Genomic DNA, 19,639 nt, shown 5'->3' with positions numbered 1-19,639 from the left:
CCATCCTTCCCTTCAGACATTACCACCTTAAACCAGTTAAGTCCATTAGACAACAACACTAAAACAGCATGTTATAAAGTCTGCAAAACAAACATCAATACCCGTAGTGGTGGAAATGAGACAGATCTACATCTTCTATAAGAACGTTATGGAAGATGCTTATGTGCATGAGTGTGAATTAAAGAGTGTGTATTCATCTTATTCTATAACACTGGATGGTGGCATGGAGACACACTCCAAAAGCCTGTCTGTCAGAGTGCCACATGGGCAGACTAGGGGCAGCCCCACTCAGCCTGTGGAGATTGTGTTTCACCATGTTTCACCCCAGTCTTCCTGTGGTGCTGTGTTGTGAAGCAGAAAGCCACTACTGGGAGGCACAGTGGAAGAGATCAATTCTACACATTCCTGCCACCTGAGATTCAAGTGTTTCTGTAATGCTGCACAGCTCAATCAATACTTAACCAAAGCTAGTAGGGCTGTTGCCTGCTGCACGCCTGGGGAAAAAGGCCCTCCTCCACCACACATCACTAGGACCACTCACTGAGGGTTTGTTACACAACTAAAAGCATGTGTCTATTTCATTATTTCTCCTTGTTGCATCCCTTTTCTCTCCTTTGATCACACAAGGGGAGCTGCTCCATATGCTTATCCCACCATTTTCCATTCTCCCAAATCCGTGGCCGGGCCCTCGAGTTAAGGCTGGGTTATTTTTTACGATTATGTAGTTAGCAATCGTTGATGGTTTGCTCCCTAGTATCTGGGCTGTCAAGCCTCTCTGAAGATTTGATCTTTCTTTAAATAGCTGAATTAAAATGATATATACATTCAAAGTAAATATTCCTGAAATTAAAAAGACCATTGTTTTCAACACATTTCCCTTGGTGCATTGCAGAATTTCAGAGCTTTGGACTGTCATCAAGGACATAGACTATATATACCCTACTGCAATCAGAGTAGTTTATCCACCTTGAGGCTGAGTGAAAACAAGCATGCTGTATCACATCAAACACTTCATTACCCCTACATGCACAACAGTGATATAGTGAACTATAGCCACACACTGTATATAGGCATATAACTCATGTTTGAAGCTCCACCAGTTCAAAGTTCGATTGAATTTAAGTAATTCCAGCTCTTCGAATAAAAACCACAACATCCATCCACTATTACATGCATTTGAAAATTGTATCTATTGGTTTTATGAAGAATTAGGAATGATTTAATATGGTTGAAATAAACAAATTAAACAAACAAATTGTTCTCTATGTCATGGCAATTTTACCACTATTATTATTGCTATTATTATTATTAGTTCATTATAGTTAATTATAATCATTATTATTATTGTTTAAATATGGTGCTTCTGGATGGATATTGAACCAACTATAGTTATAGTGTAACATATATTATGAAATTCGTGTTAATAAATCTAAAGATTTGTTTTTCCTGCATAGTTTTACAGGCCCACTTAAGGTTACAAACGAAATATTAAATAACTTCCATTCTACATCAAAGTGTATGGAGCTAAATCTACGACTGATTAAATAAGGCAGATCAGGTATCATTAGTCAAACTATAATCATAAACTGCTATATCAATAAATGTCACATTTACAAGATAAAAAAAATCCGATATTATCCTACACCTCATTTCCTTGTTTACTTTTCTAAGACAAATCACTAACCAAATCACCGAGCACCGAGATCAGGACTCTGTAATAAAAGAATCCGGAAGCTGATGCACTGTACGAACACCTCTCTATCAGGGGACCAGGTGTGACCGTCAAAAGGGAAAACAGGCACGGGGGGCAGGGATCTCATCGTCGGTCCCGCAAGGATAATTTAGCGTCGAGATCTTGTAAATATTGGAGATTCTAGCCAGCTATAAAATCCCGAAGAAGAGGGGGAGAGAGAGCGGCGAGGGAGAGAGGATGCGGAGCTCAAATGAACAGGTCCTGTATTGCAGGATGTGCAATGATGTGTTAAATTAAATGCAGCTGTTGAAAAGCAAAAGGGTAAAATATGCCTCCAATGTCATCAACCTTTCCATCAACTGTCCACGTGGTGTTTTTGGCGATATGTCCCCTGCTCTAGTTTTGTGAGGCGTTACACAGAAATTAACAATGCAGCCTGTTTTAGCACACTAATTCAAAACAAAAATTCATATTTTCTATCACCGAATATTCAAATTGTATGCGTAATGACACATTGTATGCCTAAATTGTCTAATTTAGCGACAGTTTTAAAAAGTTGTTGTTCACTTTGATGTAATTTATAAGGCCTATTCTGGCCATCATTAAGAATATAATTATTCATTATTTTTACATTTGAACGAAACGTGGTCTGCAATCTGCATAGGCATACAGCCCGGATACCCCAATTGTTTCCATTCACTTCGTTTCTAATTTCACTCCGGTGAAACATGAATTAAAATGTATGATGAGTAACATAGAGTGTTACCCCAGGGCTAGACGGTGACGACGAGTCTTCTAAATCCATCACATCAAGCCTTTGAAAGACAGAGGTTTTCGGGACCGGTCGGTTCTTTAATTAAAGATTCAATTGACTGACAACAGCAGAAATGATGAACTAAGAAATGTGACTATCGCATATTTTTTCTGCTATCGCATATTTGTTTTATGCCCGATCACCACAACCCAGGTGTCCTCATTGATTACGTCTACATCCGAACTCAGATTGTTTGACACAATCATGCAAATCACTTTTACATTTTTAATACTGCTTCAAAATACTGCTTCACTTTTTAATTACTGCTTCACAAGTGCCAGTCGAAAATGAGAGGGGAGATACATTAATTGACCAGTGTTATAGATCCATGATACAGTATTATTTCACAAGTGCATATTTAAACTCAAATTTAAAAGTTGAATCTACAAAAAAAATATCTGTTCCCTCAAATAACATGACAAGACCACATTTCAAAAGTGAAAACTCTCCAATTATTCCAAACCCCCATTATCTCCAATCATAAAGCATACAAAACAGAAAGAAACAAAAGAGAATGAAGAGACACAAACACTCATAGTTTTCTTTTGGAAAACGGATGTATTTGAATAATAGAGTAAAGAATGACAGTATCTTAGTTGTTAGTAGGTATTAAAGTGTAGAGAAACTGGACCCATAAAGATCTTCCAACTTTCCAAGAAAGTGCATGTAACAGTCCGAAGGTTGTCAAACCTAATATATATTTATATTTATAAAAACACTATCATTTGTCCCCTAGCCAAGATGGACTTTGTCTTATGAGCTTTATATGTACATTTTGTTGTGGTGGAATTTCTAGTTCCCACGTCTCACATTATTTACATAGACGTCAACACATATGTTGCACTTGATGCCAATGAGGATGCTGAGGACATAGCAGCAATGTGGAAATCCAGCAGATGACCTATAGGAGAATCCCACCCACATGATTGGCTCTCTTCTCACTTCAAACCAGGAAGTGGACCTCTCCGAATTCATCATCTCCTCAAACAACACAACTGTTTTGTGTTAAACTTAACACCAAAAAGCAACAAAACAAAAAAAGATAAAGAAAAAAAAATTGAACTATGGAAGAAAGAAAAAAAGGACAATACATAGAACAACATTAACGAACAAAACAGGTTAGGCCTACTGTAACTCTAAATAAACACTTGAAATGCCTACTGTAACTCTAAATAAACACTTGAAATGCCTACTGTAACTCTAAATAAACACTTGAAATGCCTACTGTAACTCTAAATAAACACTTGAAATGCCTACTGTAACTCTAAATAAACACTTGAAATGCCTACTGTAACTCTAAATAAACACTTGAAATGCCTACTGTAACTCTAAATCAACACTTGAAATGCCTACTGTAACTCTAAATAAACACTTGAAATGCCTACTGTAACTCTAAATAAACACTTGAAATGCTTGAATGCTTTCTTTTTCCTTAAATAAAAGATCAACAGCGGTTGATAAGGAAATGACTACAGTGTAATCATAGTCCCTTGCCTGAAGTCTCAATGATTCTTTTCATGGGGGAACGTTAATACACATCTGTTAGACCATCTAGAGTAGATCAGTGTACATTATTTACAGCCATTCTGTTTCACTTATTACAGATCTAATGCATCACATGAACATCAACAGTTGTGTTAAAGCTATATACTACAGACAAAAATAACTTAATGCCAAGGTAAAGATATGCTAAAGTTTCAAAAGCTCACTTTCAGCTCATACCCATTGTGGCTGTAGAACAGAAAAAAATGAACTGTTAATGCTTCCACTTGGTTCCGAGCAAGGTTATAATCACTAATAAATAAGCTCCTTAAAACTATAACATGTTGTACATTGTACAAAAAAGCAACTTCTCTTCACACTCATGTTGGTAAAGTTTCAAAGTTAAGCCAAAGCCAAGTCATTCTTTGTCTTTGCCTGGTTCTTTTTCTCTTTTCAATCACTATGTGTGTGTGTGTGCATGTGTATGTGTGTATGTGTATGTGTATGTGTATGTGTATGTGTATGTGTATGTGTATGTGTGTGTGTGTGTGTGTGTGTATGTGTGTATGTGTATGTGTATGTGTATGTGTATGTGTGTGTGTACATATGAGAGGGAAAAAGTCTCTAGTTTGTGGCAATCTCTTTGTTGTCCTCCATGAAACGTGTGAATCGGAAGTGGGTCCCGTTCTCTGCGTTGGCCATTTTCTCTAGGCCAGCCAGAGCGGCATTGGATTCTGTACTGTGCAGCTTCTCCAGGTTGCCTGTGAAGCCGCCCACGGGCGAGCTGCCCCCGTTCCCCATGCTCCCCGACAGAGATGGCAGGCCTCCGTTCTGGATGACAGAGATCTCGTTGGTCTTCATGGCCAAACCGCTGGAAAACGCTGCAGCGTACTGGTTCCAGAAGCTAGCCGGGTCTCCGTTCCCCAACCTAGATGCCATGTCCTTCTGGAAGATCTCTGGGAACTTGACAGGGTTGGTGCCCAGGAAGGCCATGGAGCCGTCTACAGAGAGCCGGCGGCCGCGTCTGGCAGGGGCGCTGTTCCACATGTGTGTCCCCATATGAACCTGGAAAGAGAAACAGAGATACAGAGATAAGGAGAGATAGAGAGAGAGAGGACGCAAATCAGAAATATTTCAAACTTGGCCACGACAAAGGCACATAGTAACAGATGAAGCAATGGAAAAAATAATAATAATAAACAGCAAGTTAGTATTAAAAGAGTTCAGCACCCTGGGTGCAGCAGGAGGATTGGTGCAGTGAGCTGTGAACGGCGTGGGGACGTGGGCATGGTGTAACCATTTTATTATGGCTAGGATGAAATACTGCATTTAATCTGAAACCTTCATTCAAACGTCTCATGAGGGAGACCCTTGTGCTTTGGTTCAAATTGCAGTGCCCACTCTCATTGCCCTGGCCAGTATTACATCTGATGTTCACCCCTACTATACCCTTTGCCAACGAGGACAATGTATTTTTCTCCTTCTTTTGATCCTGAAAGGATGAGTGTTACAGATAATTAATGTTATTCTTTTTAAATCTGTAGAAACATGGAGGTGTCAGATACACAACTGAATGTGTTGTCTAGAGTGATAACATGTTTTAAAATATCACTTGCTAGAAATTATACATAATTTTAATAAAAACACACTACAAAATCAGCTGAAATCTTGCTACAAATAATAAGGGTATTGTTTTTTTTATATCATCAAGGGTGTAAACTATAACTGGTGCTGATTACCCGGTAATTGCAATCTGGTTATACATTTGACAGTGCTTCCTAAATATTACACCTTTCTATGTTTCACCACCTTGATTTCACACAGTTGAGTGGTGTTATCACATTTGGTCCTTCAGTTCCTGTTTATCTCTGAGGTTTATCACCTTTTCCAAATGGTCAAAGGGAAACTGGGATTTTCATGGGGTAAACTCTGGAAAACTGAGGATGGTTGCCTCTGGTTGCCTCTAGTAACTGCAGTTAATGCTGTTAACTGAACCATTCCCAGCTGTGCTCTGCTGATCACATTCTCAGGTTTCTACCCAATAATCATATTAATGGGGTGATTCAACCTTTCCGCTGAGCTGGTTCTTTCATTATAGAACATTACTGCCTCCGAATGGCACTGACATAACACACTTCAATTTGTTGCTCAAAGTTGTGGATCAAAATTCTGGTGATTTTTATACTCCTCCTATAGATATTCATTAATAAATATGTGAACATTTTCCAATTCCATTCATAATGTTTTTAAATATACAATTGCCCTGAGATATTGAATATGTGTGTATTTTACCTATTGCATTCATAATGTTTATAATCATACAATTACCTTGAGATTTCCTTTGGTGGTGAAAGCCCGACCACAGATGTGACAGGCGAAGGGCTTCTCCCCAGTGTGGGTCCTCTCATGTATCTGCAGAGCGCTAGAGGAGGAGAAGGTCTTCCCACAAGTGTTGCAGTAGTGCTGCTTGGGTGTCCGGCGTAGAGGGGCAGAGGCTGAGAGCACCGGGGATGTAGAGGCCGAGGTGGTCACCAGGCCGTGGGGCATGTTACTTGCCATGTCCTTATGGTGATCCCGGTCCTGGTGGTCCCTGTGGTGTTCTCTGTGGTGTTCCCTGTGATGGTCGATATGGTGGTCCCTGTGGTGGTCCCTGTGGTGGTCCTGATGGTGGTGGAGGCCGTGGAGGAAACCGTTGACCTCTGATTTGATCATGGAGGACAGGGAGTTCACAGAGAGGAGGGAGGGGGTCGGACTGGAGGAGAGGCTGGTGTTAGAGGGTTCGAAGAGCTGCGAGGGCAAGTCCCTCATCTGGTGGGTGAGCATGTGCTGCTTCAGGTTGCCCTTGGTCGAGAAGCCCCGGTTACAGGCCGTGCAAATGAACGGTCTCTCTTTGGTATGGCTTCGGTAGTGGATGTCCAAGGCACTCTGACATGCAAACGTCTTCCCACAGATGTCACAGGCTGTGTTCTTGAACGTGCCACGCTCACGGAATGGGAAGAGCATGCCCAGTGGGTCTTTAGACGGGTTGCAGGATGTCAGGTCCAAGGCCCCGAGGCTAGAAGGGTGATGCTGCATGAGGCTGGCACTGATGTGATCCAGGGACAAAGCCCTCTGGTGCCTCTCCTGTCTTTCCTCCAAGCTGGGGGATTTACGTTGATGTTGGGGGTGCCCATTGGTGGGGGATGGGGGCTGCATGGAAGAGGTAGATTCTGACACTGCTGGACTCCCGGCACCTGGGCTCTCGATGTCCCCACCCAGGGATGAGGAGTCGTTAGTAAGGCAGTCCCCTTCCATTGAACCTCTGTTCCCCATGGCCTTCATTCTACTGGCCTGCAGCTCCTCTACCAGCCTCTGGTGGGGGTTATGGTGGCTGTTATGCTGATTGTCATGGTGGTTGTTAAGATGATTGTTATGGTGGTTGTCATGGTGGCTGTGATGTTGATTATTATGGAGGTTGTTGTGGTGGATTCTATAGTCAATATCATGGTGGGTATTGTGGTAGGCGTTGTGATGGGCATGATGGTTTTTCTCTTGCCCGTCCTGGACGACCATCTCGGGGTGAGAGGGGGAATTGCACAGGCTGTCTTGGGAGGCATCGGCTGACTTAGGGGTGTCTGGGACGCTGCTATCAGGGCCGTCTTCCATCCCTTCCACTCCCTCCATCCCCTCCATATCATCATCAGAAAAGTTGTCCAGATCATCAAAGTTCTCATCGAAGTTCCTCTCATCAAAGGAGCCAGTGTCGGAGCCCATGGACTCAGGGTAGCTGTCTGGCAGTGGGGTGTTTGGGATCTGCCCTCCCATGTGCATTCGGATGTGCTGCTGCAGTACCACTGCGTTGGTGAACTTCTTCTGGCAGATGGGGCAGGAGTGATGGACCCTGAGTGGAGGCATGGCCCGGTGGACGGTGTAGTGGGTCTTCAGGTTCCCTTTGGTGGTGAAGGCTCTGCCACACACTTTACACTTGAAGGGCCTCTCTCCAGTGTGAGTACGGTAGTGCATTTTCAGAGCGCTCTGACAGCTGAGCACACGGTGGCAGATGACACACTCATTGGGGTCCGTCAACTTCCTGTCGATGTTCTCCACCAGCTGCTGCAGCTTGGAGGTCTCCGACCCCTGGAGCGGGTCCAAGAGGCCCCCGAACGGGAACTTAGCCTTGAAATGCTCAGACATGAGGGGCATAAGAGGGTTGGTCATCATAGGTGGGCTGTTGGAGGTTGTGTATTCTGTGTTGCGCTCAGACTCAGAGCTCACACTCGGCATGAAGCTCAACGAGTGATTGCCCTCTTCAGTTTTCCCGTTTGACGTAGGCAGGGCAGCAGCTTCTTCAGACAACCCGTCGTTGCTTTTCATTGATGGCTCAGCAGCATCACAACCGGAGTCAGTCTTTGTGGAAAAGGATGGGCTGGTTATGGCTACCGAATTATCTTCTTTTTTAATGAATGGTGGCAGGCTGGGTATGGTTGGTGGGAGCAGCATGCCCACTGACGAGGTCAGAGTGGAGAGAACAGGTTTGCTGTCCAGCCAGCTGGTCACAGGCTTCTCTGGAGGCATTGACATACCATATGGAATGCCGGTGCTCGTTGGAATATTGTCTAAATGCTCGGGGACAGGGTATGGATTCATCTGAACATGTGGATACTTCTCTTTATGACGCTGGAAGTGGACCTTCAAGTTACCACGGGTGGAGAAGCGATTGCCACAGATGTTACACTTGTACGGCCTCTCACCTGTGTGAGATCGCAGGTGGATCTGCAAGGCACTGTCACTCCCAAACACCTTGGCACAAAATCTGCACTTATGCTTGAAGAACGCCTCCTCTGAGCTGCTCTTGGGTTCAAATGAAGTTACGTTTGGTGGCTTGCCTTTCCTCTGGGCCAGCGCAGCCAGAGAGTTGAGGTCCTCCACTGTGGTGCCAATACTGGGCAGGGAGCTGGAAAATAGGTTGTTTCCAGACAGGGGCTGAGGTAGATGTGGATTAGTTACAGGGTTCAACAGGCTACCTATCCCAAAGGCTGGCATGGATGACTTAGTGTGTGATGGGTTACTGAGCTGAGAGTGGAGGTTGCTACTGATCGCATGTATTGGCCTCTTGTCAGATGACGACTGGGAGTTGTTGACTGTGGATAACCCCAGTGAGCTGATGCTCTGAGATGATTCACCGCTGCTGGGGTTGTTGCTCTGAGGTAGCTGCACCCTTTCAGCCAGCTGCTTCAGGCTGCTGATGCTGGCAGACTGGCTGGCCAGGCTCTGTGCTAAGCCTGCGGCTGCAGCCAGCTGCTGAGAGAGATGGGAGCTGAGCGTGGTCAGTGGGTTGGCTGACGGCCCCAACGAGCCTCCTGGTGTGGAGATGCTGGGGGGCACCTGCATTTCAGGGGACTGGGAGGCCAGTAGCAGGATCTGGTGACGGATCTGTTCAATGAGCTGCAGCTGGTGGATCTGTTGCTGCTGCAGGCCCAGGAGTTGCTCCATCAGGGCCGGCACTGCCACCCTGGGGCCCCCGGACCCAGACCCAGAGGAGCGCTGCATCTCCTGGGAGAACTGGGCCACAGCCACTTTGGTGCTCTGCAGGTTTTCGATGATGACGTTGCTGTTGATCATAGAGATGCTCCCCAGGTCAGTCAGGTTGCCAAGCGGAGGTAGCTGAGGGGCAGAGACGGACGAGGTGCCCGGTGCTGGTCCGGAGCTCTTCCTACTGGAGCTGTGGCCATTTCCCTCGCCCGTGTTCATGTTGATGTTACTGTCTCCCTCCATGTGGCTGCTGCCTCCATCATTGTCGTGGCCAGGATGAGCGTTGATTTCGGAAACGTCGACGTCCATGGATTCTTCTTTGTCAAGAGCGTTATGCTCCAAAAGGTCACTGCACTCTGCTTGATCAGTGTTATTAGCCATGTCATTCATCTGCTCATCAGGATTATGTGGAGGGGAGCCAGGCGAGAAGCTTCCGGAAGGAGAGGCAGGATTCTCATTCACTATCAGAACTAATTGATTCTTAGTGCAATTCTTCTGGTGTTGTTCAAGATCTGATAGTTCAAAGAACTCAGCACAACATCTGCTACAGACATGGGCATCTGACTCCTTGCAGGGGGGGTCTTCCTCCGAGCAGGGCTCTTCTGTGTCCCCTGAAAAACACAGGAGGAGGAAACAGAGGATTAGTGATTAGAAATGTTTTGCAGCTGAAGAGGCAGCTTTATCTATTCAAATTCCTTTGTTGTTAATCTTAAATTAATCAGTTTTACACTTATCTGCTTGATAAGTTCACAAAAAACAACCATCAAAAAAGCAACAATAAACCAAAAAAATTGTGAAAGACTCATTTTAATGTGGTGGCTCTGAGAAACAGGATAAGAAAATAATGTAAATCAATAATACTTGTTCAAATATTGCCTAAAAGTGATATTTGAAGATGTACATCTGGTTTCATCAAGCCAACCATCTTTTAAGTAATAATTGTCCATAGACAATCCATCAACATATAAAATACTATGAAGTGAGGACATTGGGGCTTAATGACATTTCATAGAGAAGCATTGATTTCCAATATTTCATACTCCTCCATGTCTACTTGTCCATTGAGTGCAAATCAACCATTTGAAGGACTTATTAGACTTCCAATTTGCTGTCAACTTTGCTCATTTTCAACTCAACTACAGGCATCTTGGACAGGTTATCCCTGTCACTAAGCTAATTTGTATCCCGTCAGGCTGCAATCGGAATCTGACAGCCACAATAAACAGAACCTTTGGATTCCAGATTGTTCTCTCTAGCCACTCGGACACTCAACAAAGACAGTGGAAAATGATATATGCCATTATTGTACTGATATCACTAAGAATTATACATTTTGTTTTTACTAAAATATCTGTAATGTTTACATAACACATGTTTTTATAAATATGTTATGTATATTTAATAAATTACATAACATAAAATAAATAGAACACATTATAGTACCTAATATAAAATGAAGAGTAAAACATAAAGTATAAAACTTTGTATCAAAAACTGTTAATTTGTTTTGATGTAAATCTGTAAGTATCACAGTGCTATATATATATATATATATATATAGCACTGTGATATATATATATATACACCTTCCAGGGAAAAATAAAACCAAAACATAACTACAAATGGGTCAATAAATGAGTCAAGACCTATGAGTGGAGCTGCTGTCATATATATTAGAATGAACAGCTTGCTGCCCAAAACCAAGCAACTGGCAACACCAGTTTTAAGCAACAGGCAATTCAATACCAACCAATAAGAATACGCAAAATGAATAATTGTCTTTTAAATGTGCATAGAAACTGGTCTTGGTTATGCAATTTCCATTCAACAAACACAGGGGTCAGTGTGAAAAGAACAAAAGGCGAGTCAACACCCCTGTGCCACTGCTGTGCTCCAGACTTTCCCCATTCTATCTTCTTTTTGTCAAACCAAAATCTCACTGTTTAACATACAAGTTGATTTACAAATTTCAATTCTCTATGAATCCCTTTCACTGTGGGCCCCGGCGATCTACATTTTCATCACGGGTGGAAAGGGAGGAGGGTTCATTTGAAAATGAAACCCAGAGACAGAGACAGAGACAGAGAGAGACAGAGAGACAGAGAGACAGAGAGAGAGAGAGAGAGAGAGAGAGAGAGAGAGAGACAGAAAGAGAGAGAGAGAGAGGAGTGCGGCCCTTCCCCACTGAGACAGGATGGCTTCCCATTGTTCACACAGCATGGGAGCGGCGGGCTCATCGGCACGGCCTGGCCTGGTCTGCTCATCTTGGCCAACTCAAAGCAGATCCTGTTTAATTCAGGGATTATCTCCCTCAACGTTTCTCTGCTCTGGGACATCAGATAACGCAAAGTTGCCATGACAGTAAAACCCAGACTCACACCACTCTAACCATGCAAACGGAGAAGACTCGCTCAAACATTAATGGTAACTTTTTAATATCAACCATGCAGCCCCCCCTGAAAGCGTCAGTAATGAAAAATGTGTTTGATTTACCTCGTGGGAAGGAAGAGTAGCTTTGTTTGGTATTGGTTGACCATGTGAACAAATTAAAGTGGATTTTATGTAAGAGGAAATACATCAATTTACACAATGTCCTGAATACACTGCTGTAGGAAACACTAATGTAGCTAAACAAAAATGTGATAAAACTATCCAAAGTCAACAACAAAATAAAAGCGCTTGAACCGCCCTTCAAGAACTTAAAAAAGTTACCTAGAGGTTACAGGAGCAAACTTTTACAAACATACAAAAGTGCACTATCAAAGCAAAAAATGTAAACATCAAGTTCATAGCGTTAATTATTATTCTCTTACTAGATTAAAGTGCACTGGAGTGTAGTGATGACACACATGTTGAAGCCGCAAGCTACTATTTCCACATATCATTAATAAAAAATGTAAAAAGGATTTAAGATTCCATACATCCAAACGTTTGTTTAAACTGTCCAATGGAATCTGTATGAAAACACTAAGAACAAGTGACTAGCTCAAGTTTCTTCAGAGACTTGTGGATAACTTATTTACTTAGGCAGTCAGTAATAACTATCTTTAAATGTAACATTCTCTCATTTGTCAAGTGAATGGAAACTGAACATTGTGGATTGTATCACATTGTGGATTCTATCTAAACATGATCATGTTTAGCACCCAAAATAACTATATCCAAAACCACAGAGAAAAATAAAACAAAGAGCATATGCCCACATGTAACTCTGTTATCAACTTCTCATAACATTCACTGAAACCACAATATATATGTCCCTAATAATAACGTACTTGTAACAGGCTAGGATTTGACCAACCAAGGGGTAAATTCACTTTCTAAATCTCAAAGTGTGTTACTCTCAACACCCAGCACACCCCACCCCCTTCCTTCATAAATACTCCAATTAAAACCCACCACCTTGACTATTAAGAAGAGTTAAACATCTCAGAAGCATGGAGTATTTGAAAGTCTTAAATCTATAATCATGTACTGACATGTAATTATGTTTGTTTACATAAGTAGACATGCACTTAAAAAGAGATGATATTTCATATTTTGTTCATCTGATGCCTTTATGAATAAAGAAAACGAATACTATGAAAATAACACCAACAAATGAGAACAGCCACAATACACACAACACCCAAATGTCTACAGCAACAGTGCATAAATTAGTCAATGTTTAAAAACTAGCTGAGGATGATCTCTGAATAAAAATAATGCGTTACTCTGTATAAAAACTGTATAAAAATCATCATGCTACAAGGAGTCACCAGAGCACAGGCCTTCAGGGAGGCAGAAGAGACACATGCCAAAACAGAGAGACACTGATACAAAGGACAGAAGAGAGTCAATAATAAGGGATATAGAAATGTGGATTAGTAGAAAATATGACAGAGTAGCTTTTTGAGAGTTCCTACGTTACTTTGTAGGGACGCTGGCTTCAAGTCTCTTGACACTTGTGAATTCAGTAGGATGTCTGATGCCTGATGCATGCCTGAGCTAACCCACCTCCTCTCCAGCCCTCACACTGCTGGCCTCACTGGAAACATCCCAGTGAACACTAGATGGGGTTCCACTATAGCTGCTGTTTCCCGGATGGACAAGCCCCAGCCTTAGCAGCTCTGCCCTGGTGACATGATTAAAGCTTAAAGGGGAGGAGAAGGGAGAAAAGGCAAGCAAGTCCTTCAGCCGGGATACATCTCAGCCTTCCACTATATAAACATTGGCAAAATGACAAGTAACTGAATCCCTGTTGTTTGCGGGGTACAACAGTGCGAAGGGCCGAGGACCGCCCTGCCGATCTCCCTCTGGGGGAGCTACTCTTGCAGGGTGGAAGTGGATGGCGGTCACACTGATAAGACCCCCCCCATCACAAATATAGGACAGGGTCCCTGCTAGGCCCCTGTGGCTCTGATCAGCGGGGTCAATGACGAGGTACAGGAGAACACACTGCAGCCTGAACTCTCATCAACTTCACACAGGGAGACACAGGGGGACCCTGGCAAAGGTTAAAACAGCTGAACATCCCACCCGAGAACTCTCTCTCTCTCGGAGGGACGAGATGAGAGACAGACAGCCTTGACTTTCAACCTCATACACTAACTACCCAGTGGCAAAATGCCCTCAGCATCTCCTTCAAATGTATTAGGAATGTTAGCCTCCCTCTTTTTATTTTGCATACAGAGACTCCTGAGGACTTTCCAGTTCCACACAAACAGGAGATCTCTCAGCCATGAGCAAACATTCTAGAATTATCAACCCATTACCAGAAATGCAAGTATTCCATGTCCCTAACCCATAATTACAGGTATTGCATTTTCAGCTTGTTTAATGCATGATGCATTTGGGTTATTTATTGTGAAACTCAGTAGGCACCAGTCTGCTGACAGAGAATGACTAAAGTTACTATTCACTATTTTATTACATTTTAGGGAAAATGCAGCAGTCAAGGAAAAACAAGTATGATTCTAGGTATAGACTATGTTTTGCATTGATCCTTGGTTCCAACCAAATCATGCAACCTTAGGTAGAAGTAAATGCTTCTTATGCAAGGTTTAAGTTGGGTGAAACAGACCTTTATTTCCAGCTAGCATAACATGTTTTTTAAAGGATACTGCAAACAACATAGCTGTACACACACTGAAAGAGCTTAAAACATGGACAATGTCAAGTCAGTCCAAAAATATAGATTAGTTATATATGAAAAATAAGTCAAACTAAATTGACTGTCTCGATGAAAATATATTTCCATACAACTCCTCAGAAGGAAAATACATAGACAATATGTATGGAAAAACAGCCATATAGGGACAATTAAAGAGCCTCTAGAGTTTCCTTTCTGGTGGCTATGTAATGGCAAACACTTCTAATAAACAGATATTAATAGTAATAATAGAGGAATATGGGATACTATAGAGCAGTAACTACAAACAAGTCAAATGTAATCTGTATCAGAGATAGGAGCTTATGATTTCCTTTGAAAAAAGCTAGTGCAATGACAATATAGTCTGCAAAAAGACAAAGCCTAATCTAACTTCCATTTAAACTAATGAACAGAGAAAACGCAAAACTTAAATCTACTATATATGTGAGACTTTTTAAAATACATTTACAATTCTAGAATGTTAGATAGAAACTACTGTCGTTTCACTACGACCATTCAAGCATTTTGAAAATAGTTATTTCAGTAAATTGTACGTTTGAGGCAATATATCCTATACAAACCTTAATAATCTGCAAATTGCTTGCTATTTTTAAGATAGTGAAACTTAAACTTTGCTGCATCAAAATACCTTACAAACACCATAGGGTGAAAGTTATGGCTATGGGTGTTGTAGGTCTATACAAAATACTTCCATAACCTGGGTTTCACAGCAGATCTAAAGCACATCTTTAGCAATAGAAAATTAAATCCCAGCTTGTTATAGGTCTCTTTGGAAAACATAATTTTATCAAATGTATCATCATTAGAGGAAACGTGACTGTTGGTGGACTTAAAAGTGATGGTCAGCTGGTCACTCCGGAGTAGTGGAAACTCGCAAGGGTGACAAAGCGTTCCTAAAGCAACCAAGGTAGTTGCATAATAAAATTCATTCAACCACTGTCGCCATCTTTTTGATGGTCTCAACCACAACTTGACATATTCTTTATACTAGCTAATTTTCATGACGTGAGGTAATTTGGTGCTGAGCTTTTGTTAAAGTAAATTAATATAAACCTTTTACATATTTTTTTAAATTATAGGTAGAAGTTTCAGGTAGAAGTTAACTTTTTTACTATCGTAAAATAACAGGCCTCTGTCCCTCACTATTTCTTTCTCTCTCGTTTTCTCTCAGTGTGTGTGTGTGTGTGTGTGTGTGTGTGTGTGAGTGAGAGAGAGAGAGAGAGAGAGAGAGAGAGAGAGAGAGAGAGAGAGAGAGAGAGAGAGAGAGGGAGAGGGGGGCGGGGGCGAAAGAGAGAGAATCGGAAGCAGTATGTCATCTATTCTAACATTTAAGTTTTTAAATATTTTGAAAATTATGGTTTAGGAATATACACCGGCAGGTAGCCTAGTGGTTGAGCGTTGGACTAGTAACCGAAAGGTTGCAAGCTCGAATTCCCGAGCTGACAAGGTAAAAATATGTAATTCTGCCCCTGAACAAGGCACTGTTCCTAGGCTGTCATTGAAAATACGAATTTGTTCTTAACTGACTTGCCAGGTTAAAAAAATACACAAGGGAAATGTAGGAAGTAAATAAAAAGTGTGCATGCGACTAAGCTTAAAACCATTGTAATGTATTAACATTAAATAAGGATATACATAATAACTATAAGGTGGCGACAGGTAGCCTAGTGGTTGGGCCAGTAACCGAAAGGTTTCTAGATCGAATCCTGAGCGAACAAGGAAAATAATATGTCGTTCTATCCATGAACAAGGCAGCTAACCCACTGTTCCTAGGCCGTCCTTGTAAATAAGAAGTTGTTCTTAACTGATTTGCCTAGTTAAAAATACATATAAAAAAAGGTCATTTTGGTTTCAGTGTTCTGGTGCATCACATTGAGATTGGGGTTTAAAAGCCATATAATTTGTAAACCGAATGTTTACCATCCGCCATTAAGACCACAAGATGTCAACAAACTGAAAATCGATAATTCAAACAAATGTTTATATTTTCTTATCATTTTATTTTCATCCAGCCAAGGCTTGGCAGAGAAATACCGACTTTGTAGACTAGCCTATGTACAGGACAGTCAGAAACAGTAGAAACTTTACGCGAGTATGCAAATTATTATTTATTTTCTATATAGGCCTAAACCCAAAATAGAGGGTAAACATTTAAGAACATACTGGTTGTTTCGACGCACAAGTACTTGTCCGTGCATAGAGTACAGTTGGGCAACGATTGGAGTGAAAATAAGTCGACTACAAAAGCAGAAACTTAAACGAGCCTTTCGCTGCAGCAACTTTGCTTGCAGCAGCAATAGAGGAAACTTGCTTCAAAGTGTGTAAGACAAAAATGTTGATAAAAAAATCAATCTTTGTAGCCTACCACACAAAGTGTTCTAAAAGTGAATACTAAAAGTGTAGGCTACATAGAAGCCTATGCCGAGGTAAAGGTAGGCTAAGCAGCCTAATAACAAGACTATAACGCATGCACTTTTACACGGTTATATTTTGTAACATAAAGTTGAATTCTAAAGTAATATGAACAACAAAACGCAATAATATGATATTTTCAAGTATAAAAGTGTTTGACTGTGTCTTAGAGCGATATAGAAAAGGCACGGGCCATAGTTCGATCATAAAGTAGATAGTCTATATATATAACAAATGTGTCTTGTTATGATAAGCTGATTTTGAGACTGTAAATTTCATGAATTGTTTTGCCTAACTTAGAAAAGAAAGGGGGAAGAGTTCCTATCCAAAAAGAAACGATCATAAAAAGACAAAAACATCTGAAAACCAGCTATTAAAAGATAGTGGCTTGGATAAGAGCGATCCATTGCCCGAACTTACCATTGTGCTTGGATAAGGCCAGATGAGGGTCCGATTGGAAATGTTGCGGCTTTGCTTGTTTCCTCCGCGACATGCTGGCTCACACATCAGCCAAGAAAGACTAAAAAATTACTAAAAAATCTGCTGAAAATTACAAAAATCGAGTCCATCCACAGCGCATTTGTCCTGTTATGATTATCAATAATGCTTTGCGATTAATCATAAGAGGTATATTTGAAAGACGATTGGCACCTCGCCAGCCCCCTATTCAAATTAAGTCTCTTTAATCAATTAAGTCCTGATTTGCTGGGGACTCTTGTCTCTCTCTCAGCTCCCACCCAATGAGTTGATCCGTGTGGAAGAAAAGGCTGGGTTTTCCAACTCCCTTTAGATACAGTTTAACCCTTCTTAGCAACCAGCTGGTAGCTACGTAAAGCTTATTTTGGCTACTAGTGGAATGTCAGAGTTTTCAGTCCATGCGCGGAACCGTATCTTTCCTATTGACCAAGCAGCGATCAAACCCAGCAGAGTTAGGTCAATTTGAACTGACGAGACGCTCACCGTGAAACCTCCGTGATCTCACATACAAATACTTTCCACAACTCTGGTCGCTGTTGCTGTGCATATCCTCCTTTCAGATTTGCATTGAGGTCGTTGTAATTCAGATCTTGTATGTTGAAACACCAATACCTAATCGTTGGTTGGTGGTGCCTCTAGGCAGCGAGGAAAACGTTTATCGACTATAAGAGGCTCGTGCGTAACGGCACCGTAGGTGTCTCGAAACTCCAAGATATGTATCGAATATCCAAATCAGATTCATTTGATTATCGCCGAACGGTGTTAGTAACACGTTTTCATCACACATCGCATTCCGCGAACAAACAAACTTTAAGGGCCCATGTAGGACTGTGAGAAATGTGGAGCCCAGCCCACCTATGACGTGATTGGTCACTGGGCTATTCTATCATAAACCGACGGAGGTGCAATCTCTCTCTCCCCCCTCTCTCTCGCTAATTCTCATACGCATGGTTCGCGAGCGAGTGTGTGTGTGAGCGTGAACGACTGACTGACCAGTAGAGGGGACAGTAAAGAGTGTATGATTCTGTTTCGAAGGCATGGACATGTTTGTGTTGTTTATAGATGTTTACTACTTCAACACATCATGCATACATTTCATGAACTTGCGCGTCATTGAAACATGGATTTGCTTTCATTTCATAAATTGATTGGCTTGTTTAGGGAAACTCGCCACAATCAGCGTCTTGTCCAAATTGTAGTCTACAGTAGCCCAGCATGTCACGGGTAGCCTATGTATGTTTATTTTGCTGTACGTCAAGTTTATAATTTAATCAGTTCTGTAACAAAAATGAGAAACGTATTGCGCAGTTGTAATGCAAGACAAATCCGTTGCTATTCAAGAAGTGGATTTAAATAGAATAATAATAGTAGAATAGTATACATTTAAAACTATAGAGGTTCCAGTGAATAGACGTTGATCTTTGCTCCAAACACAACGATAAATGTGTACTTTTTCAACATAGAGAACTACTGGCATATACAACCGGGAGGAGAATAGGGCCAGACAAGATCTTTATTGGTAAAGCATTATAATACAATATAGGTCACATAATAAGTGTTGAAAAATATAATATAATTGTAACACATTTTTTTGAATATGTGAAGACAAAAGTCCATTTTATAACTTACTGTATCTACGTTAGTAATTTTATAATAATAATACAAATCATAATATACAAATTATAAGAATCATAGTTCTAAAATTATACACTATTCGTGATGACTCCTGGAGTCATCCTTGGGAATGTTTTAAGAGAGCAGGAGTTCCCATAGGAGCTGCTCTGTGTCTAGTAGATTTATTGTGTGGAAAAGATAAACGAAGCTATCAGTCTGGCTGATTTTGAGAAATGAAGATAATAATGTTACTATAGGTGATGTCTTGGATGCCATTATTTTTCACTGAATATTTAAAGAGCTGCTGCAGGCTAGATGGATCTAGTCCTCTCTTGTTTCAGCTATCTTTTAGGACGAGTCCTATTTACTTATTAATGGCCGAGGAAGGGACAGGGGAAAAATATTGGTGATAGCTACTTTTGTTTGGTGGACACTGATAGGTCAATACAGAATATCAATAAGTAATACATATTTTTCAAATTTT

General features: G+C 41.4%; 1 protein-coding gene across 1 annotated transcript; it reads right to left on the bottom strand.

Annotated features, from left to right (window-relative positions):
* Positions 1-2,749: 2,749 nt before the first annotated feature.
* LOC135557220 (sal-like protein 1) lies at positions 2,750-18,333 on the bottom strand. The gene is made up of 3 exons (XM_064990428.1): positions 17,485-18,333; positions 6,318-10,111; positions 2,750-5,054 (listed from the first exon to the last, which is right to left on the bottom strand). The coding sequence occupies exons 1-3, from the start codon at positions 17,555-17,557 to the stop codon at positions 4,614-4,616; spliced, it is 4,308 nt and encodes a 1,435-aa protein (XP_064846500.1). The 5' UTR covers positions 17,558-18,333; the 3' UTR covers positions 2,750-4,613.
* Positions 18,334-19,639: the final 1,306 nt, after the last annotated feature.

Source organism: Oncorhynchus masou, chromosome 2 (assembly GCF_036934945.1).
Source record: "Oncorhynchus masou masou isolate Uvic2021 chromosome 2, UVic_Omas_1.1, whole genome shotgun sequence".
NCBI lineage: Eukaryota > Metazoa > Chordata > Actinopteri > Salmoniformes > Salmonidae > Oncorhynchus > Oncorhynchus masou.
Note: the sequence above shows the minus strand (reverse complement) of the source record. Positions and strands in the feature narration are given on the sequence as shown.